This window comes from Gouania willdenowi, chromosome 1 (genome assembly GCF_900634775.1).
Source record: "Gouania willdenowi chromosome 1, fGouWil2.1, whole genome shotgun sequence".
In the NCBI taxonomy this organism is placed as follows: Eukaryota; Metazoa; Chordata; class Actinopteri; order Blenniiformes; family Gobiesocidae; genus Gouania; species Gouania willdenowi.
In genome coordinates, this window is record NC_041044.1 from 13,452,906 (window position 1) to 13,477,636 (window position 24,731).

General features: G+C 43.1%; 1 protein-coding gene across 1 annotated transcript; it reads left to right on the top strand.

Annotated features, from left to right (window-relative positions):
- Positions 1 to 857: 857 nt before the first annotated feature.
- LOC114462400 (CSC1-like protein 2) lies at positions 858 to 9,910 on the top strand. The gene is made up of 6 exons (XM_028445207.1): positions 858 to 868; positions 6,752 to 6,872; positions 8,828 to 8,873; positions 8,969 to 9,084; positions 9,185 to 9,250; positions 9,803 to 9,910. The coding sequence occupies exons 1-6, from the start codon at positions 858 to 860 to the stop codon at positions 9,908 to 9,910; spliced, it is 468 nt and encodes a 155-aa protein (XP_028301008.1).
- The last annotated feature ends 14,821 nt before the right edge of the window (positions 9,911 to 24,731 follow it).

Genomic DNA, 24,731 nt, shown 5'->3' on the forward strand with positions numbered 1-24,731 from the left:
TATGCTGGTCAAGGGCATGTTCTCCAGATTTGGGGCTGCAGAGACTATCCATAGCGACCAGGGGAGAAACTTTGAGTCAGCAGTTTTCTCCACCATGTGTGAACGCCTTGGAATGCAAAAAACACGGACTACCCCTTTACACCCCCAGAGTGACGGACTCGTCGAGCGGTTTAACAGAACCCTGGCAAAACAACTTGCCATCCTCACTGCGGAACACCAACGGGACTGGGACATGCACCTCCAGCTTGTCTTGCTGGCCTACAGGTCTGCTGTACAGGAGTCTACAGCATGCACGCCTGCCCTGCTTATGTTGGGACGGGAACTGCGAACCCCTGCGGAAATGGCATTTGGAAAACCTCCAGATACACCGATGGTTCCACCGGGACCAGAATATGCCAGGCGCCTCCAAGACAGGATGGAGTCAGCCCACGCGTTTGCCCGGGACCAGCTAGAGAAAGCGGGAATGAGACTCTCTGGAGCGCACTTTAGAGCAGAAGGTTAGCAGCAGGAAAAACAATGAAATGATAAAGAAGTAGTAGGAAACGTCAGTTCACAGTCAAATGTATATTCACTGTTGTTTTACAGAACAAGGAGATTGAGGAGTTGACAAAGATCTGCGATGAACTTATTGCCAAGATGGGGAAAAGTTAGCGGCTACGCTTCAACAAAAAGATCACAGAAACAGTGCGGAGGAGGATGATGATGTAATGATGAAGGATTCAAGATGATCCAAGAACTGTTGAACATCTGAGACTGACGTGATCTTTGGTTTTTTTTTTTTTTTTTTTTTGCTGCCCTCGCATACAGGATCAACAGATGTGGTTTAACTATTCTGTACATTTTTGGTGTTTGTTGTGATGTATCTGTTGTCTGGTTTAAAGTTTTGGAAGGTGTCCCTTAAGACTAACCAGTGTGCGTGAGTGGGCGTCTGATGATAAGAAAGTGAAAGTGTCTTTTTTGTGTGTGTAAATTATCTATTTTGATGTTGCCATGACAGCCGCTGAGGAAGAAGACTGTTTAATATCTCGTGTTACTAGCGCTGTTTGTTGCAATATACGTTAGAAACACAATTCTTTGATTTTTTCTTAAGATGTGTGTATACTCAGAATACCCAGTATATCATAAAGGCTACCTGCATGTGAGAGAAGAGTAGAATTGGATGTTTATGTTTTGTACATAGTTTAGGAAATATTACACTTCCTGTCATCTTCAGCCACCTTTTCCTTTAACTCTGTAGATCATGGGTGTCAAACTCTGGCCCGTGGGCCAAATTTGGCCCGCCGTGTAATTTCATTTGGCCCTTGAGGCAATATCAAATTAACATTAGACCTGGCCCGCCGGTATTATACAGCGGCGGTGCCGCTGTAACACCGCATTCACCACTAATACTACAAATCCCATAATGCTCTGCTGTTGTTTTGGCGCGCCAGCCATGCTCTCTCCTCTGTGTCAGTAGCGATCCGTGTTCTTGCGCAACGCTTCGGCTGAAAGCCGGCCGGCTCACCCCGCCTCCCCATGCCTCTCTTCCAGATGTGCTGCGGCCTCATACTACAACTGTCAGTGTCACTGTGTTACCCCTACCAAAAATGGCGAAAAGGAAGGGAGAAAACAGAACTTTTCTGGACAGGTGGGAGACAGAATATCTGTTTATATATGTAAAAGACAGACCTGTTTGTCTCGTTTGTGGAGCCAACGTGTCGGTAACTAAGGAGTACAACATTAGGCGACACTATGAAACGAAACACCAGGACACGTACAAGGACCTGGACATGACTCAAAGGAGCCAGAAAGTAGAGGAGATGAAAAGAGGTTTGGTTTCACAACAGAATATGTTCAAAAAAGCCACAGCACAAAATGAGGCTGCTGTAAAGGTGAGTTATGTCGTGGCAGAAGAAATCTCCAAATCAACCCGACCCTTTAATGAGGGAGAGTTTGTGAAAAAGTGCATGCTGAAAGTTTGTGACCAAGTGTGCCCAGAGAAAAAGCAGGCCTTTTCAAACGTAAGCCTGAGCAGGAACACAATAGCTGAGCGCACATGTGATCTTGCCACCAATCTGCATGACCAGCTGATGGAAAAGGGAAAAGATTTTGTTTCTTTTTCCCTTGCTGTGGACGAGAGCACTGACGCGTCTGATACTGCGCAGCTGTCAGTCTTCATCCGCGGTGTCGACTCAAATCTGTGTGTTACGGAGGAGCTTTTGGGATTTAAATCCATGCATGGCACAACCACAGGGAAGGAAATCTTTGAGGAGGTTTGCAAATGTGTAACTGAAATAAACCTGCCGTGGGATAAACTCGTGGGATTAACCACTGATGGTGCACCAGCGATGAGTGGTAAAAAGAATGGACTGGTGGGCAGGATTCGTGAAAAGATGCGGGAAAAGAACTGTGCAGGTGAGCTATCTGTTTATCACTGCATCATACACCAAGAGTCACTGTGTGCTAAAGCCCTAAAGATGGAACATGTTATGACCACAGTAACACAAGTTGTTAACTTTATAAGAGCCAAAGGTCTGAATCACCGCCAGTTTAAGTCTTTTCTGGACGAGTTTGGTTCGGAACACACAGAGGTGCCGTATCACACAGAGGTGAGATGGTTAAGCCGCGGAAAAGTACTGAACAGATTTTTCGAGCTGCTTGAGGAAATATGTCAGTTTCTGCAAAGCAAAGGGAAGGACACAGCAGAGCTCCGGGAGCAAAAGTTTCCATGTGAGCTGGCCTTTCTGTGTGACATCTCAAGCCATCTTGATGCGCTGAACCTGCAGCTACAGGGGCAGGGCCGCATCATCACAGATATGTACTCATCAGTGAGAGCTTTTAAAACTAAACTCTGCCTGTGGGAGAATCAGCTGCTGCAAGGAAACCTTGGCCATTTCCCCTGCTGCCAAACCATAAAAACGCAGATCTCTACCGCCGTGTGCGCACAGTTTGCTGAAAAACTCAGTGTACTCGGCGCTGAGTTTAGCCGGCGATTTGGCGACTTTGATGGTCAGAAATGTAGATTTGAACTGCTTAGTAATCCCTTCACAGTTGATGTGGAAAAAGCACCAACTAACCTCCAAATGGAGCTGATTGAACTCCAGTGTGATGACACGCTTAAATCAAAGTATGATGCTGTTGGTGCCGCACAGTTTCCACAATTCATCCCTGACACAATGCCTCAGCTCCGCACCCAAGCTGCTCAATTGCTCTCCATGTTCGGCAGCACTTATCTATGTGAGCAACTTTTCTCCTCAATGAAGATGACGAAAACGTCTCACAGGATACGTCTGACTGATGAACACCTTCGTTCGATAATGAAGGTTGCCTCAGCTCAAAGCCTGAACCCCGACATTAATGAACTAGCATCCAAGAAAAGATGCCAGGTATCTGGCTTGGGCACATCAGATTAGATCAGTGTAAAAAGGCCTGAATGGTTGATTTATTCATTGTTATTTTATTTTCAAATTTATTAGCCTGTGGAAAAAGTTAATGTTGATATTTACCTCAGAAATAGAAAAGAGGCATTCAATTTTTTATTTAAATTTTATTTAATATGCCATTGATGTTTTTTTCTTTGTTTTTTGAAAGTTGATTTTGCACTATTAAGTTATATAAGCGTTGCTTGTTCCATATTCAGTGTTAAAGCAAATCAGTGTAGCAAACTGAGCAATAATTAACGTTTTATTCATGCACTTTCTCTTGCTACTTCAAGGCTTGAATGTTTGATTCATTCATTATTGTTATTTTATTTTCAAATTTATTATTAGCCTGTGGAAAAAGTTTATTTTGATATTTACCTCAGAAGGCTGCAAATAGAAAAGAGGCATTCAATTTTTTATTTAAATTTAATTTGATGTGCCATTGATATTTTTTAATTATTATTATTATTATTATTTGAAACTCGATTTTGCATGTCACTATGAAGTTATATAAGCCTTGCTTGTTCAATATTCAATGCAAAACTTGTTTGGGTCCCTATTAAAAGGTTAATTTGTTCAACCTTGGCCCGCGGCTTTGTTCAGTTTTAAATTTTGGCCCACTCTGTATTTGAGTTTGACACCCCTGGTGTAGAGCCTTCTTGGTGTATAATCTGAAAATGGGTGCTTTTGAGTTCCAGGTGGAAAGTATGTGCCCAGGGCCATCTTAGCCATCGCCTAGCATTAGCACTGACCTATTATTAGCATTCACCTAGCAGCAGCAATAACCTAGCAATAGCTCAATATTAGCAATTAGGTTGGGAAAAAAAAGAAATGGGTTGACAAATGTGAAAAAAAAGTTGAAATGGGTTAAAAAAGTTGAAAATTTTTGAAAAGGGGTTGGAAAACTTGAAAAAAAGGTTGGAAAAATCATTAGCATTCAGCTCGCAATAGCAATAACCTAGCAATAGCTTAATATTAGCAATTTGGTTGAAGAAAGTTTAAATCGGTTAAAAAAAGTTAACATTGGTTGAAAAAAAGTTGAAATAGGTTGAAAAAGTTGAAAGAAGTTGTAATGGGTTGGAGGTAGTAACTGAACATGTTAAAGGTTGGTTTGAATCAGTTACAAAATGGCTGAAGGGGTTAAAAGTTCCAATAAGGGGAGAAAAGGTCAAGAGAACATGCAAAGTCCACACAGAAAGGTGGATTTAAAAGATGAAGTTATAGGTGAAAATTAATTAATGGACTGAAAGATTCAAGTTTGAAAAAAGAGCATTTCAAGCACTGGGAGAACATGTAAATCATACAGAAAAGTGGATGAGTCATCTGAGCTGTCAGTTAATTAGTTACCATGGTAACTGCAGTGATCACATGCACCTGTGGAAGGTTGTGTGTGCAGGATGACATGCAGAATTTAGCCTGTTACAGCCAGGAGGAACTTGTGTAAAACACATCACAACTTAAAAAACAATATCATTTACAGAAAAACTGGGCAGTTTGTGAGAATAACAAGGCTTTAGGCTACAAATTAGTTAAATTTCATGTTTTTAGGGCAAAAGGTGTGCCCAGGAGGACAAGAGAAAAACCATGGATTTTAAGCAGTGACCTGACGATTCTCCAATGAAAACAACCCTGTAGATTTGTGGGATTATGTCCACTTCAGGCTTCATAAATCAAAAACTGCTAAACCTTTGACTAAAAATTTAATATTGTCAGCAGCTGAACACATATCTACTACTTTTGAGAAAATTAGGTCTCTGTGTTCAATATTTTGGAAGTTATGACAATTTGTTTGCAATTTTTTGAGGATTAAAACGAGGCCTGCTACACTCTGAGTTAACAACTCTAATTTGAGGAATCTGAAAATTTGGTGGTTGTTAAGTGAAAGGTGTTGCCGTCTAGTTGCTAACCAATGAGATGGCGTAGGGGGCTCTGTGTCCAATGAAGGAGGAGCTGGGGCGTGGTATTAAAAGGCAGCAGGTGATTGGACTGGAAGAAAAAAAAGAAAAAGAGACTGGCACCTGTTGATCGGGGTGGAGACGCACACTGGTGATCGTCTGCTCCGAGGCTGGACGCACGCTGCAGTTCACCTGGTCATCCACGCTGATCCGAGGCTGACGCACGCTGCAGCTCACCTGGTCATCCACGCTGACGGGACGGGGCGCAGCTGTTGAGCTGGGTCGGGACACGCAGAGCAGGGTGCCTGCTGATCGTTGGACGTCGCCGAACCAGCACCAGGACGCATGCCGTGGAGCCAACACACCAGGACACCAATCGACCTCAGAAGAGGAGTTCACCTGGCCTTTACTCACCTCAGACCATGAGTAGAGTTCGTGAGTAATCAGTGCACCACCGTATGGGCCCCAACGAATAATACAGAGAAAAAAATAATAACCAAGCGCTTGGTAGGGATTGATTTATTATTATTTTTGATTATATGAACTAATATTGTCACCTGAAAAAAAGGACACTTTGAGTTTCACTCAGAAAATAAATGTTTTGTTCTGAGTAATATTCTGTCTCGGGCCTGGTTTATGAGGTAAACAGAGAATTAGCTAATTCACCACACTATGCAAAAAAAACACTCAAACTACTGTTTTTTTTTTTTGTAACTTATATTTAAACTAAGGGTTACATTTTGGAGGTTCCACTGAGACTTTCTCTGTTTTCTTCATAAGCAATAATTGTATCATTCATGTGAGTTATATGAATTGAATTGAATTTTTTTTTTTTCTGGGTGTGCTTAAGAGTTGTGGGTTTAAAATGGATTTTTCCAGAGCCATTGAGTGGAGTTTGCAAACGGCCGTTAAACCCGCTCAAGCTATTTTGCTTAGCAATGTACCCATTGAGACTAGCAGGGAGACTGTAAATAAAGTATAAGCCAAATCAGCATTATCAGTACGCATGCGCGATTCCCGGGTCAATATATCCGGGTCAGAGTTCACGACTGCCCAGCGTGTCAACAAAGCCCCTGTCTAGCGGAACAACCGGCTACTTATACGGACTTTTAGGCATTTACTTTGCTTAAGGTCATTTTAAGGCAATATGCCAGGGTCCCATTGTTCAGTGCGTGGCTGTTCCAACGGTACACGTGGGCTTAATACGTGGATGAAAGAGTTTTGCCCCGTTCACGAGTGCAATAAAGGAACCTCACGATGTATATGCGACCCGCCACCTGGCTAATGCATTTGGCTCCATTCCACACAAGCTTGTTCAGCTCACTTTGACGAAATATCATGTCCCGAGCAAGTGCAGAGACCTCATTGCTGATTATTACACCAATTTCAGGATGAGGGTCTCTTCGGGAGCAATAACATCACATTGGCACAAGGTAGAGATTGGCATTATCACAGGGTGCACTATCTCTGTGACAACATGTGCTACGCTTGCCTGCCCTCCAAACTAGACAAGAAGATCCACTCTGGAGCTGTTAACCAAGTGATGGCTGCTCCCATTCTCTGTCTGTTCTGTCTTGTTCACATTGGCACAAGGTAGAGATTGGCATTATCACAGGGTGCACTATCTCTGTGACACTATTTTCCCTTGCCATGAAAAATGCTCATCAAGTCTGTTGAGCCAGAGTGCAGAGGACCCTTATCGAAATCCAGACAGCGGCAACCCCCCATCAGGGCGTTCATGGATGACCTCACAGTCATGACGGAATCAGTCTCAGGCTGTCGGTGGATTCTGAAGGGACTCGAAAAGGTAATGGACTGGGCCCGGATGCGATTCAAACCAGTCAAGTCAAGATCTATGGTGCTGAGAAAAGGAAAAGTAGAGGACAAGTTTCGTTTTAATATCACTGGCACAGCCATCCCAACCATCTCAGAGAAGCCAGTCAAGAGTTTGGGCAAGGTTTTTGACAGCTCCTTGAGAGACACAACTTCTATCCAGTCGACCTGCACTGCATTGGATGGCTGGCTGAAATCCGTGGGCAAGTCAGGACTCCCGGGAAAGTTCAAAGCCTGGGTATACCAACACGGCATTCTACCCAGGATCCTGTAGCCCCTCCTTGTCTATGCAGTCCCCATCTCAACAGTGGAGAGCTTAGAGAGAAAGGTAAGCAGCCACCTCAGAAGATGGCTTGGACTACCGAAGTGCCTGAGCAGCCTTGCTCTCTATGGGAACACTAATAAACTGCAGCTGCCCTTCAAATCCTTGGAGGAGGAGTTTAAAGTCACAAGAGCCAGAGAAGTGGTTCAGTACAGGGACTCACGTGATCCAAAGGTGGCTAAAGCAGGGATCAAAGTGAGAACTGGAAGGAAATGGAGGGCAGAGAACGCAGTTCAAGAGGCAGAGGCAAGGCTGCGCCAGAGGAGCTTGGTGGGAGTGGTGACACGAGGCAGAGCTGGGCTAGGCTCCTTTCCAACTCCCCGAACAAACACCAGCGGGAAGGATGGGCGCCGCCTTGTCCAGGAGGAGGTGAGAGCTGCTGTGGAAGAATCAAGGACCATCAAGGCAGTGGGAATGAAGCAACAGGGAGCTTGGACAAGATGGGAGAACGCGGTCGAGAGGAGAGTGACTTGGGCTGAGCTGTGGAAAGCCGAGCCCCACCGCATCAAATTCCTCATCCAGGCAGTGTATGACGTACTCCCAAGTCCATCAAACCTGCACACATGGGGTGTAGCAGAGACATCAGCTTGCCCACTATGTTCCAAGCGAGGAACTTTGGAACACATTCTCAGCTGCTACACCAGGGCACTTGGAGATGGGCGGTATCGCTGGAGGCATGACCAGGTTCTTAAGACCATCGCTGAAGTTATCTGCGAAGGACTTGTGTACGCGAAGCGCGCCCGACCCACCAAGGAAACCATCGCCTTTGTCAGAGCTGGGGAGCAGCCAACCCCGGCCAGAAGTACCTCTGCAGGAATCCTAACCTCTGCAAAAGACTGGCAGCTGCTGGTGGATCTTGAGCATCAGCTGAAGTTTCCCGGCCACATCGCAGTTACCACCCTGCGACCAGACATTGTTCTTGTGTCTGAGGCCAGTAAGCAAATAGTGCTGCTGGAGCTGACCATCCCGTGGGAAGATCGCCTGGAAGAAGCCTTTGAGAGGAAGCTCTCCAAATATGCGGGATTGGTCAGTGACTGCCAGCGGGCCAGAGCAAGGTGTTTCCCAGTGGAGGTTGGATGTAGGGGTTTTGCAGCCCGTTCCCTAACCAGAGCACTCAGCTGTTTGGGCATCGAGGGAGAGAGAAGGAGGAGAGCCATTCGCAGTACCACCAACGCGGCAGAGAGGGCCTCAAGATGGCTGTGGCTCAAGAGAGGAGAGCCATGGAGTCATGGCAGCTAGTAAGCCATCTGGACACGAGCCGGGGGCCTGATCAGCCACGGCTGGGTCACCTGGAGGAGGGCGTATTATGTTGAAAGACCCGAAACGCCCGATGAGACCAGGCACATAACTGATGATGTGTCCAGAGGCATCAGTAGATGTATGTACACAGCTGGCTCCTGTTTTTCTCCACTGTTCGCTATGGTAAGAGGAAGAAAGACTCCACCTTCTTGCCAATCATGTTTTTGCACATACTTGGATTTCTCTGACCATCTGTAATTTTCTGCCTCTGCTCACAGGATTCTCAGCAGCAACATCCATGTTCACATTTGTGGTTTTGATCATCACTATAATCATTTGCCTCTCTCATGTCTGCTTTGGACACTTTAAGTATCTCAGTGCGCACAACTACAAGGTGACGGCATACTGCTTTTTCCCATCAATTGCATTTATTTGGGTTTTTAATGCTGCATTTCTGACTTATCTGATTGTAATGACACTATTTTCTGTACTAGATTGACTCACAGGAGATTGATGGAATGGAGAACGGACGTCCAGCGTGCACAAGTGCTGCAAACAAGGCATTGATTGCATTGATTGCTATGAATTTGAGTTTCTTTGTGGGAAACTACTTAACCCTCCTATTATCTGGTCAATCTGACCCCAGGGATATTTGCCTCCAGAAAATGATTTTCCAAAAATTGTTGATCATGTTTTTGTGTAATACATAAATAACCCCTTGATAATGATAATGTTCAGCACAAATGAAAAATATTATCATGGTAATTTTTTACTTAATCAATTGTACCCATCAAATTATAAAAAGTAATGATATATGAAGCAAAAAAAAGGTCAACGATAATTTTTTTGAATGATAAACATTGAATGGGGTCAAACTGACCCTTAGGATACGAGGAGGGTTTAAAGAATAACAAATGAGGCATTCAAACAGGTCATTGAAACCAAGTGGGAATTAAAGTGAGTGGAAGCAAAGCAGTATACATGTTTTACAGTAGATGAGACGAGTTTAAAAAGTGAAAATATAAGGAGTAGAAATTGAAGGAAAATGACTTTATGTACCTTCAGATGGAGAAATGTTTAACTTATAACGTTTGGATCAGATATTAACGCAGTTGTTTCCCCTTGCACAGCAAATGTATATACCTCAGGTACTTCAAGACCCAAACTCGGAGGAGGGTGGCTCAGGCAGTGGCGAGGACGATGGCCAGGGGTCCTCGTAGGACGAGGAGGTAATCAATGTGGAAAATGGCCTAACTGAGGACTTCCAGTCCGGGGAGGACAGCCTCATTGAAAATGAAGTGCGGCATTGATACTGCAATCAAATTTAAAAAAAGATACAAATAAATTTAAAAAAACAAGTGCACTGAAGGATTTGAAATACACAAAGAGCTGAACACGCAATTCTCCAAAGCATCTCAGCCTTCATCGAGGGGCGTCACACTAACATATGCACACTGTTACGGCAAAATTTGCGGTTGACCTCATTTGGAGACATGATTTATTGCTCTGGTTGAGTGATGGAGTCCAGGCGTGGCATTGATGATTTTATAAAAAAGGTTTATTATAAAACGAAGTAAAAAAAAGTACAAAGATGGAACAAAGTGGAACAAAAAGTAGTGACCGTCCGGCCGGACGTTCGAAGGCAGAGCCGCTCTGTCTAACAGTTCCACAGCTTAAGCTTTTATACAGATAACATAAGAAGTTCCACCCTGAGGCAGAGGAGAAGGGGGGGGGGGGGGTCAGATGCAACAGTGGAAACATTTGAGGATGATGAAGTCGTGTATATTATGAGGAAGATTGGGCGCCACTCTTATCTGTCCTTGATAGTGTGTGCGTTCGTGTATATCTGCATGTGAGCAGAGACTCTGGCCTTGGCAGAGACTCTGTGCTGCACTGAGTACAATACGATCTGTACTGTTTAATCTAACATGATTCAGCTGTTCAAAAGTGCAAAGAGTAATGGAGTCATCATGTATTAAAACATGACAAATTGTACACATGAACATACATTTGACGATATGATGATGAATATAAAAATCTGCCATAACATTCCCCACTTTTGGTCGCCATCAACGACCAAATCAAGAAACAAAATTATTATATTCCACCTTTGCTGTCTGTCAGGGTTAACCATTAGCATCGTTATTGTCATACATTGGATATATTCTTCTTTTGTGAGGCACAGATATATCAAGAAAAATGTGGAAATAAACCTTGAAAAAAAAAAACTTCATCATTATTATCAATGGCATGAATCATCAAAAATCATCCTTTATTACATCTAGATAAGCAAAAATCATCACTTGCATCAAGGACATCACTCGTCTTCATTGACTGAGTTCAGTGGTAACTGGGGTCACCAATAGCTAGAAGAATAGTACAACCATGGTTAGAATCACCGCACTTGATTGGCGGCATCATGAGTGAAGAACCTTGAGTGTTTTCCTCAATCGCAGCAGAAGGGTTTATGACTGTATTCCTACAATTAGGTGTGAGGTTGTCCACCCTCCATCTAGCTATAGGCATTTGGTGTGGCTTATAAACAAAGCTAGGCCCTTGTTCTAGAGCGTTTTCTTGTGTGTCGTGAAAAAGAAAATCTCAGTGGCCTTGTCGGTTCCCCCTTCATTGTTCGGTCAGCCTCCGTCTCAGCATCAGCTGGTGTCGGCAATCATCTGCTTGGATCCATGTCGCCCGCTCCGCGACCTTCACTGCCGTGTGGGTCGTCAGCTGAATTCGGAAAGTGTCGGTCCACCTTCGGTCGTTCATTTCCGGTCGGCGTTGTAGATGATTGGTTGTTGTCTGAGGAAGGGTAGTCTCCACACACCTGGCAACCTCTCTTGGGATCGGTTGGTACCTGAACAGAAGAAAAGGGGGGGGGGGAAACAAACAAAACAAAATAAAATAAAATAAAAGTGTGTGTGTGTGTGTGTTGGAGAGAGCAGACGTGTTTTCCTTTGCTCCGATAACACGACCTTGGCTACAACTGGCTACAGCTGAACAGCCTGAACAGCCTGAAAAACTGGGCCCAAGACTGAAGGAAAATGGTGAAAAAACCGCAGGGAGGCCCTTCAGAACCCAATTCGGGTTTGGAAGAGGTCAAGGAGATGATACGCGAGGGTCTACAAAACCTATCTGCCGAGATAAAGTCGTTGGAAAAAACGCTGGAAAACTCACTGGAAAGACTACAAAGCGAAACAAAGGTACTGAAAGAAAAGAATGAAAGAAATGCTGAAGAGATGAAATTGTTGAACGCGAGGGTTGAACAGCTGGAACAAAAGGAAAGAGAGAAAGATGTCATCATCACAGGCCTAAAGATAAAACCCAGGAGTGACGAAGAAACAAAATCGATTGAACAACAGGTCATTGACTACCTGAAGTCGAAGGACATTGTCCTGAACCCTGACAACATCAACTCCTGCCATCTCCTGCCAAAGAAAAATGATAACAGAGCTGTAAAAATAACCTTCACGAATATAAAATTCAAAGGAGAAATACTCAAGCAAGGAAACAAACTCAAGGGAACGAAGGTGTACATCAATGAAAACCTGACGAAACAAAATGCAAGCATTGCATGGAAGGCACGCCAAATAAAAAAAGAAGGAAAGATTGTGAAGACGTGGTCAAAAAACTGCAGGATTTACATCCAGGAAGAAGAGGACGGAAAACCAGTTCTCATCAAAACAATGGACAACTTGGGAAAATACGAAGGATCCACCTAAACAACATTACTGATGGTAATCATGGATATGGACCCAGATCTATACAAACACTGGAAACAAAACTCAGACTGTGATTATTTTACGGAGACCGAATTAAATGTGGAAACCAAGAGTAAAAAAGGTCTGTCATTTATTCATTTCAATTGCTAGGTGGTGGGGTGATTAAGGATTACATTAAATTTAAATTCAAAGTGTTTATTGTCATATGTGCAGTTAGAAACACGTTTTTTTTATATACAAGGAAATTACTACCTTGCTTATGAACTAAGATATAATAATGTGTTTATACAAGTTAAATCTAACAGTGGAAAATACAACACTGCCAATAAAACTAACAACAGCAGTTAGAAACACGCTTATGAACTAAGATATATTACATTAAAATACTACTTTGCTTGTAAACTGGGATGTGGTGATGTGTTTATACAAGTTGGATCTGATCTCATCATCAGACAGTGGAAAATACAACACTGCCAATAGAACTAACAACAGCTGGATTACCCTTGATGTAGAGACAAAACAAGGTGACACTGTGGATGAAAAGGGAAAAAACTTCCAAACACCTTCGAAAGAGGAACTATTCTTGAACTGGAGGAATGCTAACAACGTCTGGCAGGGAACAAGGCCAACACGAACAAAGATAGAGGACAACACTGACTACAGATGAGAATACACAAAAAGGGACGTTCAGAAGAAATCAAGAATGTTTTGACCAGAGAGACATGTAAACCCATGTAAATTTGCGATGGTAAAACAGGGGACGGGACCCGGATAAGCAAACTGCTTCTCTCGTCTCCTTTTTCGGCATGTACAAAAAAGAAAAAAAGAAAAAAAAAAAAGTGAATGTAACCATGTCGGAAATAAACTGAATAAATAAATAAAATAAAATAAAATAAAAATAAAAAAAGTTTAAAGAAAAGGGGTGTTAGGGTTAGTTAACTAACTAAATGAATAGTTAGTATGGCTCTGGTGCTCAGTTATAGCTTCCAGGAAGGCAGAGACAGGTCAGAGGTCAGGATCTGAGAGCTTTTCAGATCCTAAAAGGTGCTGCTGCACAATCGCACAATGGTTAGGTGTGGGTTAGTGAGCTTTTAGCCATGCCTAGCTCAATGTTTTCTGTAGCTCATTCACACGTGAGTGGGAAAATATGAGGCTGAAAGAAAAGCAGGAAGTATTAATTCGATTCTCCTTTCCTGGAGCAAGGAGAAGCATAGCTGGACAGAAAACGCCATGTTTTTCAAATTCAAGCTCTTTTGCTTCGGCACAGAAAATGAAAAACGGAAAACGAACACCTTTATTCGTTTTCTCCATTACCAATTGGCCAGAGTACGTGACTCGGAAGTGTACTCTCATCCGACGCTAACGGCTATGCTAACGGCAGTTCGGCATGACAAGATCGCTGCTTCCAACTGTGCATCCGAAACGTGTCCTTTTTGCTTTAGCTGGTGTTGGGCACAGAATCTCCTCACGGACATTTTGGAGGATTTAGAGACTCCTAAGTGTTGCAGAGCTAACGATATCGCGGAATGTGTAACGCTTCACTTCCGGGTCACGTACTTTGGCCAATCGGTAATGGAGAAAATGGATAGAGGTGTTTGTTTTCCGTTTTTCGTTTACTGTACCGAAGCAAAAGAGCTTGAATTTGAAAAACAAGGCATTTTCTGTTTTTTCATTTTGGTTTTGGAAACAAATATCAAGTAATGAGTGTTTTTTTCGTTTTTCATGTTTTTGTTACATCATGAAAAACGAATGAACGAATGATACACGGATTGAGCCGTGTATATAGTAATGGGTGATGGTTTTCTCACTGTTGTACCTGTGCTTTGTCTCTAGGGCCAACTCAGAGATAGCTCAGGTCCGGCTCAAGGCCAAGCAGGAACAAGCTGCTTACCAGGCCAGTATGAGGAAAGAGCAGATGAAGGTGGACTCTCTGGAGCGCACTTTAGAGCAGAAGGTTAGATTGTTGAGGTATGATGGCTTTTTCCTTTTCTTAAAGGAAAAACAATGACACATCATCGCTGGGGATTTTAATCAACCACATATCAAGACTGTTCTCCCCAAATTTTACCAGCACGTCAAGTGTGCAACCAGGGGAGAAAACACACTGGATCATGTTTACTCAAATATAAAGCATGCATATACGGCGACCCCCCTCCCCCATCTTGGACAATCAGACCACCTCTCTCTGCTCCTCTTCCCTGCCTACACCCCCCTCAGAAGGCAAACTAAGCCAGCCTTTCAGACCATCAAAGCCTGGCCTGAAAATGCTCTCAACCAGCTGCAGGACTGTTTTGCCTGCACGGAGTGGAGTATTTTTGAAGATCAGGACTTGGACACACACACCGAGTCTGTCCTCTTCTACATCAGGTGCTGTGTAGAGAACGTCACCGAGGACAGACGCATCCGGGTCTTTCCAAACAGGAAGCCCTGGATGACGAGGGAAGTCCAGACCCTGATCAGAGCCCGTAACTCGGCCTTCAGGACGAGGGACAGAGCCCTCTACAGCACCGCCAGAGCAGACCTGAGGAGGAGCATCAAACAGGCCAAGGTCTCCTACAAGAATAAAATAGAGGGATACCTGACAGACAACAACCCGTGCCAGATGTGGAGGGGCATCCAGGCCCTAACCAACTATAAAGGAAACCCCCCTCCCACATCCTCCAGCCGCAGCAGCACACTGACAGAGGAGCTGAACAGCTTCTTTGCCCGGTTCGAGACCACCACCACACACCTGCAGTCACTGCCCCCTCCTGGTTCCAGCACCCCACCTCTCTCTCTCCAGGAGCATGAGGTGAGGAAAAACTTAAGAGCAGTGAACCCCAGGAAAGCTGCTGGTCCTGACGGCATCCCAGGGGCTGTGATTAAAGCATGTGCAGACCAACTGACAGGGATCCTCACCACACTCTTCAACCTCTCCCTGACACATGCCACCGTCCCCACATGTCTGAAGGCCTCCACCATCGTCCCCATCCCCAAAAAACCCGCCATAGACAGCCTAAACGATTACAGACCGATCGCTCTGACGTCTGTAATCATGAAGTGCATGGAGCGGTCAGTTTCTCAGCACATCAGAGACTGCCTCCCTCCCACCTTCGACCCACACCAGTTTGCCTACAGGGCAAACCGATCCACAGAGGACGCCATCGCCATCACACTTCACACAGCGCTGAGTCATCTGGAGAACAAGAAGAGCTCGGTGAGGATGCTTTTCGTGGACTACAGCTCAGCGTTCAACACAATCATTCCGGACATCCTATTCACCAAACTGTTGAAATTACAGATACCTCTCCCCACCTGCAACTGGATTAAAAACTTTCTGACGAGCCGCCCACAGTCTGTCAGACTCGGCCTCCACCACTCCTCCACCATCACACTCAGCACTGGTTCCCCGCAAGGCTGCATCTTGAGCCCTCTACTGTACGCCCTGTACACCTATGACTGCTCTTCAACTCACCCAACCAACCGCATTATTAAATATGCGGACGACACCACTGTGGTGGGACTCATCCGAGGCGAGGACGAGACAGCGTACAGGGCCGAGGTAGAGGAACTATCACGCTGGTGCTCAGCAAACAACCTGACCCTGAATATCCAGAAAACAAAAGAACTGATCATGGACTTCAGGAAGATCAGACAGGACCACATCCCCCTCCTCATAAATGGAGAACAGGTGGAGACTGTCACCACCTTCAGGTTTCTGGGCACCCACATCTCTGCTGACCACTCCTGGACTGACAACATCAGGGCCCTAGTCAAGAAGGCTCAGCAGCGGCTACACTTCCTGCGTGTCCTCAGGAAGAACCATCTGGACACGAAGCTGCTGTTGGCCTTTTATCACTCCTCTGTGGAGAGCGTGCTGACATACTGTCTGGGTGTGTGGTACGCAGGCTCAACAGTCAAGGACAGGAAGGCGGTGCAGAGGGTCATTAACACTGCCCAAAAAATCATCCGCTGCCCTCTGCCCAGTCTGGAAAACATCGCCACATCCTGCTGCCTCAGGAGAACCAAGGCCATCACAGGAGACCCCTTACACCCTGCTCACCCCCTGTTCGACCTGCTGCCCTCTGGAAGACGCTACAGGTCAACAAAATCCTACACATGCAGACTGACAAACAGCTTCTTCCCCTGGGCCATACGGACTGCAAACACCCATGGATACACACACACACACTCATTCAGGAACAATCTCCCATAACCCCCCCCCCACACACACACACACATACACACACGCTTTAGCACTAAACACTACAGCACTTTAAACTGTAACTTATTCTGTAAAGTACTCACCGATGTCTCGTTTTAAAATTTTTATGCCGTACGTTTGTTTTTTTTATCATCTTTGTACATATTCAATGCCTTGTTGTTGTTTTTGCTCCTGTCTTTTAATTCTATGCTTTGTGGTGTACTGTAGCTCTATGCGAGCATCTCTCAAATTTCACTGTACCACCAAGTGACAATAAAAGACTATTCTATTCTATTCTTTAATATCTCCTGTTACTAGCGCTGTTTGTTGCAATATACGTTAGAAACACAATTCTTTGATTTTTTCTTAAGATGTTTGTATACTCAGAATACCCAGTATATCATAAAGGCTACCTGCATGTGAGAGAAGAGTAGAATTGGATGTTTATGTTTTGTACATAGTATAGGAAATATTACACCTCCTGTCATCTTCAGCCACCTTTTCCTTTAACTCTGTAGATATTTGTCATAGCTTTTTCAATGGAATTTTATTTTTTGGGATTTTATTTTGATATAAAGCAAACTAATTGTGACCGTGTTCAGTCCTGACCTGGAGTAGCGGTAATTTGATTTTAAATGGCTATTTGTCCTGTTCCTGCAATTGTTCTTCGTCACACAGGAATAACTTGTCTGCACAGCTACTGTACAACATCTGCTTACAAAGTGCAATAAAAGATGGCAATACAACTTATTCTCTTTCGTCACTGTTGTTTTTTTTGGTCTCCCTGCTTTTACAAAACACCTGCGCATTCTTTCTGAATTTGAGTTTGGATAATATTTTCTTTATTTGCTTCACCATGGCACATGCAGGTGGGTCATTCCATGTAATTGCAACAAATTTTCATAACTTCCCAAGCACTTCGGTCTAAAAAAAATGTAATTTTTTTCTGGAAATGTTTAGTTTAATACTTTTTGAGATATTGCCAATTTAGTGAGGGGGGGGTTTGTGTCAATTTTCATGTGACCTTATTTTTCTTCTTTTGTCAGCTTCCAATATCTCAGGAACTACATCACATAGGAAACAGAAATTTGGTATACTGATACAGCTTAACTTTACTACACGATGGCTTTGTGGTGTAGTTCCTTAAATAAATTGAAAAAAAAAAATTATTGAATAATTAAGGAACAATTGGTAAAACAATTGACCCATTTGTTGAAATGATATGGATGATGTATTTTTGTGTAGAAATGAGTTTGACTAACATTGGCGATATAGTGAAACGTCTCTATCGGTACACAATAATTTGTCTTAAAGAGCAGTGACATCTATTGATTTTAATTTCAGGTTACAGGAGAAAACCGTAGATTTAAACCAGTGTGCTCAGCACTGTCCCCTACAGGGAGGCAGAGGGACTGACATTTTCCTCAGTAATATATACACACAATCAATGTTGAAAATGGCATGGATTTGATTTCAAGGGAACTGTATGTTACAAGTATTAAAACTGTTCAATTATAAATATTTAGTTTTTATTCACTGGTTGGCTCTCAGAGTCTTTGCAGATCTGTACAGGATTATTACATCAACAAATCCACTAGTGAACTATTTGTAATAAATGCAGATAGCATATTTGCATTTTCTCAATAAACTGTGAAAAAAATGTAAGTAAGATCATGGATGAAATACAATTGAACGCAGAGATGAGGGCTGGATGATGATAAAACAACTGAATTGATCAAAATCTTGCAAATATTTGTCAAAATGCAGCACTTCGCCACTCGCAGATCTTCTAATCTTTCTAATCTTGACCCTGGCCAGACTGTCGGTCTATTACAAAACAAGCATACAGATGGTCATTAGCTCACACATGATCACTCCTGTGGTGTTTTTATTGACCCAAGTTGGACTAATAAATATGTTTTAGATTAGGAGAGAAGAGGAAGCGTCACCAAAACATTTTATCATTTAGGCAACATTGATAACCAACACTTGGCCCGTTTTGCCATACATGGTCATTTAAAGATTATCTCTGTTTATCCTGAAGTAGCTGTAACATGTAATGAAATACATTGTTCTTCACCTCTTCAAATAATTATTGTTGTGAGATGTGTCTAAGGTAGGGCAGCTCAGTGCGTGAATGTGAGTGGCGTAGGTGTGTGGCGCAGGTGTGTGACGTAGGTGTGTGCGCGCAGGTGTGTGTGGAAAGAGAGCCGCGGAGACAAGGAAGAGTCCTACTGGGAGATAGCTAGGCGAGTTAAAGTGTTTAAAAAGAGGAATAAAGTGCAGCCTTGGAACAACGACACGGCCTGGTTCTTATACGCGGGCGGTATCAACTCTGCCGAGCGTGACGAGCGGGTGTTAGCCCCGGAGGAGTAGCAGCCTCCGGCCCTGGAGAACGCGGATCTCCCCTGTGCCTGTCGACCACGGTTGGGAGGCCTAACAGGAAAGGTTTAACATTATACACCAAATGCAAACCATTTGGAGACAAATTTTGTGAACTTAGCCATTGATCTTGATCCCTCCTGATGTGCATGGTAATGTAAAGTGTCAGGTTCGGACAGGGACAAGAAAGGGTGGACACAGGATGGGTGTGGCCAGAACAGAGAGTAAGGTGAAAGGTTCAGGATGAATCCCTGTAATGTGTCTTCTGTCCATTCAGGCAGAAAAGGTAACTATTGGCACTCAGCACAGAGTTTGGACCCCCAGTGGAGGGGCCGGTAGCTCTGTGCACAGTGCAGGAGGAGATACTGGCACAGATTTAGACCTAAGTAAGTAAGTAAGTAATATTTATTTATATAGCACCTTTTACAGACAGAAGTCACAAAGTGCTTCACAATACATACAGTGCATACAATACAAATTGCAGTTACAGTCACAAGAATATGATGGTCATAAAACAACCCTTTATCACTGGAATTTAAAATGCTTTCTGAAACAGATAGGTTTTCAGTTGGCTCTTAAAAGCATCAACGGAATCAAGCAAACGCAAGGAAAACGGAAGATCGTTCCAGAGCGTTGGCGCGACCGGACTGAAAAGTGTCGAAAATGTTGTGTTTCTCCAAGAAGGGTACCAACTGATCAGAGACCACCTTCTCCAACACTTTGGACAAAAACGGAAGTTTAGAAATGGGCCTGAAGTTTTTTAAATCTGCTGGGTCCAGATTGGGCTTTTTGAGAAGTGGTTCTACAGTTGCGTGTTTGAAAGAACTGGGGAAAACACCAGTTGACAAGGAAAGGTTGATCAGATTGGTAACCCAGGGGCCAATGGCATCAAAGACTTTTACAAAAAATCTACAGGGCAGAACATCAGACACACAGAAAGAGGGCTTCATTTTGGTTACCATAGATGAGACATCGGCCTGTGTTACAAGGCTAAAAGAGGACCACTCGTGGGAAACAAGCTCAACAGCACCAGGTGTGCAGAACGAGAGCAAAGGAAGATTATCATTGATATCCTGGAGTTTATCGATAAAATAGTTTAGGAAATCATTGCTGTCAGCTTTACAGAACACAGGTGTAAGAGGAGCAGCAGGACATACAATAGAGTTGATGGTATCAAACAATACTTGAGGTTTTTTCTTGTTCAAAGTGATCAGCTGAGGAAAGTAGTCAGATCTGGCATTTTTTATAATTTCGTTTAAAGAAGACATAAGTTCCCTCAGATGCAACCTATGAACCTCAAGTTTGGAAGACTTCCACAGACGCTCAGTTTTTCGACATAGTCTCTTCAAATCACGAATACCATCACTAATCCAGGGACTCGGTGCTTTGCGAGTCACCAGGTTGGATTTGACAGGTGCAACCAGATCCATAATGAACTCACAATGGCTATTAAAGCTGTGGATGAGACTGTCTACATCATTACATCATTTTGTTGAATAACAGTGTTGCATGCCACTGTATTTATTATAGTTCTTTTATCTCGATTTATTCCTTTATTATTTATTCCTTTATTACGTAGGCATTCACTGGCGGTCGGCAAAGCAAGAATTTCATTGTACAGGGAAACGTGTTTCTAACTGTACAGATGACAATAAACACTTTGACTTTGACTTGACTTGACTTGACTTACATTGCAAGAACAGTTCCGAGTTAAACATAGCAGAAAATGTTGCTGTTGTGTTCTCTGTGATGATCCGCCTCTGTGACCTAAACTCAGACAGGACAGGCTCAGGACTGGAGATTAAATCAAATAAAACACAGCAATGGTCACTCATATGGACATCCTCTATACAAAGGTTGGCAACATTAAGACCAAGTGAAAAAACAAGGTCTAACGTGTGACCCTTTTGATGAGTAGGGCCAAAGATGTGTTGCTCAAAATTAAAAGTTTCAATCATTGTTAAAAGTTCCACTGCTGGGCAGGATGTGCTGTCGTCAACATGAATATTAAAATCTCCAAGGATTAAAACATTTTCCAACTTGATTATTGAAGATAAAAAGTCACTAAAATCCTTTAAAAAGGCAGCAGCAGGTCCAGGGGGACGATAAACCAGCATACAATAAAATGGGCGGGGCGAACCAACTTTAAACATTTGTGATTCAAAGGAAGGGAAGACTTGAGTATTCATCACTTTACAGGTGAAAGTGTCCCTGTAAACCATAGCAAGACCTCCTCCACGACGAGAGGGGCGGGGCCTCCCAAAAACTGAGCAGCCGTCAGGACAGAGTTCATTTAGATGAATAAACTCCTCTTCTCTCTGCCATGTCTCCGTGATGAACATAAAATCCATGTTTTTCATGGTAAACAGTTCATTCAAGGAGAAAGATTTGTTCGCAATAGAACGGGCATTCAATAGGCCAAGCCGAATCAAGGGTGACGTCACGGACTTTGCGTCAGCTGGAGCTGTACGAGCTGGACACAGCGGGATTGGTCGAAGGCACGCAACACGGTCATGTGCTCTCCATCTGTGACGGGAAGTCAGGTGGTTGTTGACCGGTGTAAACACGGAAAGATATGGAGGCGATGTATCCCAACGATCACAATTCCAGCATTGCACTGGCTCCAGGGAACCGGAGGAGATGACACGGGAGGAGAGCGCGGCGCACACCAAGGAGAGGAATTCTCCGTAAGCACCTGACCCGGCGATCCAGGGCGTCGGTTCCCAAACGTGGAGCCCACCTGCGTCTAACTTGGACGCCGGACCGACAGCCTCGTTTCCTCTGCCTCCTCTTTTTGCCAGGAGTTCGAGACAGCAACAAGTACTCAGGTGAGTCCCGCGGGCAAACAAAGGGGGGAGGAAAAGTTTGTTTGTACCTGTCCCACTTACTATATAGGGACTCCATAGACTCCTTTATGCGAAAAAGAGAGCCACGATCGTAACTCCGGACAGCAGAAACAAATCCATTTGATAGTCGGGCTGATATGACCACTAGTGTTGTGTTCAAGACCACACTATCCGAGACCAAGACTTGCCCGAGACCAGAATGCACCGAGACCAAGACAAGACCAAGACTTTCGGGAGCCGAGACCGAGTCATGACCAAGACCGAGACAAGCCGAGACCGAGGCCAAGACCAAGACCATGAACATTTTTTTTTTCCAATTTAAAAAAATCTACAAATAAATAAAATTATGGCAAGGTTCAACAGTTAAATAACATTCTCTCTTGAATTTTAGTTTATTTTAAATACATTTGACGGACAAAAAAGGTGCCTGCAAAAAATTAACTAAAATATTGAAACTACTACTGCTCCTGATAAATTCACAATTATTCTACATATTTGAAAACAATATTTTTATGTCAGCTGAATGTACAGCAAGTGTTTTAAAGTATTTCTGCCAAGAAAAAATGATTCTTGATTCTGATTCTTTGAGCTGTGCAGGTCAACAGGTCACAGATTTCACAAGATATTTTTTTAGTTTGAAAAAGCCTTTACACAGGCCATTTTTATTAATTCACTTAGTTGATATAGTTTAATTTAGTTGCTGTAATGTAACTAGGATATTAAATTAACAAAGGTTTCCAACTGTAACTGTAAAAGTGAAACTTTCTGAAATAAAACTACAAACAAGTTGTCATCAGTCTAAAAAACAAAGAGCTACAGGTAGATGTGAAACTAAATAAAACAAACTCAAACCCTGGAACAGTCATGTGACAAATCAATCAATAGTTCTTGTTGAGAATTATTATTATTCTGGATACAGTGGAAACAGAAACTAGAAAAAATAATTATATTGTGAACCTGTTTATATTGTGGGGAACATATTATATACATAAATGTAATTGGAGTCTAAAGACACAAAAAAAACACCACTTTAAAAAGAAAATAGACTAATATAAGACCTCTTTACAGTTATTTGGCTCATTCTGTGCTAGTGCAACTCTGCGGCGATGACACGCTGGTGACGACATAAACCAAGATGTCGGCGGCCCGGACGACAGCCGACATTATGTAATAAAGCCTTAAAAGACATTGATATAATGAAAAGAGTGGATGGACAGAGGCATAAACATGCAGACTTTCACACGGACTTATTAAACACACACGGACCTCAGTACACACGGTAAACGGAACAGGCTTCACCGCTCGGCTGGCACTAAGACCCAGAAGCAGAGTAAGTGCGTCCCCTATCCAGCCTTCACAGGCTGTAATATCATCAGTTTATCATTTTACCAGTTGTTAGAGCTACTGTCTTTACCAGGGAGATAATATTTATTCATGGTGATTTTTAACTGGGATTTTTACCGGTGATTAGTTCATGTCTTCCTTGCGCTCCACGGTCCAAACTGACACCGTAGCCACACACACGTATGAGTGTGTCACACACGTCACTCAGTCATGACCATGGATTTTAAGCAGTGACCTGACGGTTCTCCAATGCAAACAAGCCTGTAGATTTGTAGGATTATGTCCACTTCAGGCTTAATAAATCAAAAACTTCTGAATTTATGGCAAAAAAATGTGGTATTGTGAGTGGCTCAACACACATTTCTACTACTTTTGAGAAAATTAGGTCTTTGTGTTCAATATTTTGGAAGTTGTGACAATTTGTTTGCAGATTTTTTAGGATTAAAATAAGGGCTGCTACACTCCACTCTAATTTCAGGAATGTGAAGAGTTGGTGGGTGTGCTTGAAGCTTCATAGGTCAAAAAAAGTTAAAGACAGAGAAAATGTGAAGATAGAAGTTAAAAGACAACAGATTTGTGAACATTTTAGAAGTTGAATGGTTTAAATCGGTTAAAAAATGGCTGAACAGTGGAACTTCAAAGTTGGCGGGTTGAAAGTTGAATTTTCTCAAAAGTGGATGGGAAAATGAATGGGAAAGTGAAAAGTGGAAAAAGTTAAATAGTTTAAAAAGTTACTAAAAAGTTGAAACATAGCAGGAGAGGGAAAAATTAGCTGAACGTTTTGACACCAAACTTGTTAAAATCGGTTGAAAACTGTTGGAGTTACTTGCGATGGCGGAAGAATAACTACTATAATAATAAAGTTTGTGGACCTATTATTATTATTATTATTATTATAATTACTTCAGCCACTGCTTGTAACAGAAAAAATTAACATTGACGCTAAAACATTTTGCAAATATATCACTGTCAATCTTTACTTCATACAAAACTACAGTACGCCAGTTAAGTCAACTATTCATCAGCATGCATGGCTATGTGGTACACCCCCTCGACGAACAGAGAAAGTTGGTCACACCAGTGCCACCACTGGATAAGTTTGTGTGGAGCCATGATAAGTGATTAGTTCATATCTCCCTTGAGCTCCGCGGTCCAAACTGACACCGTAGCCACACACACATATGAGTGTGTCACACACGTCACTCAGTCACATTAAGGAAGGTTGTGGTCATTATACAGTGTGGATTAAATAATGAATAAAGGATTGTTTTATCCCGTTCTTCTCCGTGTTATTATCACATTATAAAAGTTGAAAAATAGCAGGAATTAGAGCTGGTCTCGAACGGTCTTGACGGAAAATCCCGAGTCTGGGCAGCCCGAGTCCGAGACAAGACCGAGTTAAAATGCTTCAGAGTCCGAGACAAGACCAAGACCTTTAAAATTTGGTCTCGAGACCAAGACCGGTCTTGACCACCACAACACTAATGACCACATAAATTGCAAGAACACTCAACAAGAGCCGACATAGGAGTCGAGCAGAGGCTTGGCCGAGCACAGGCGCCATCTT

What these genes read in the sequence shown, in the direction of transcription:
- LOC114462400 (XM_028445207.1), top strand. An exon ending in TTTCTCCACTGTTCGCTATG is followed by an intron (nt 8,874 to 8,968) that starts GTAAGAGGAAGA and finishes CTCTGCTCACAG; the next exon opens with GATTCTCAGCAGCAACATCC. An exon ending in TCAGTGCGCACAACTACAAG is followed by an intron (nt 9,085 to 9,184) that starts GTGACGGCATAC and finishes TTTCTGTACTAG; the next exon opens with ATTGACTCACAGGAGATTGA.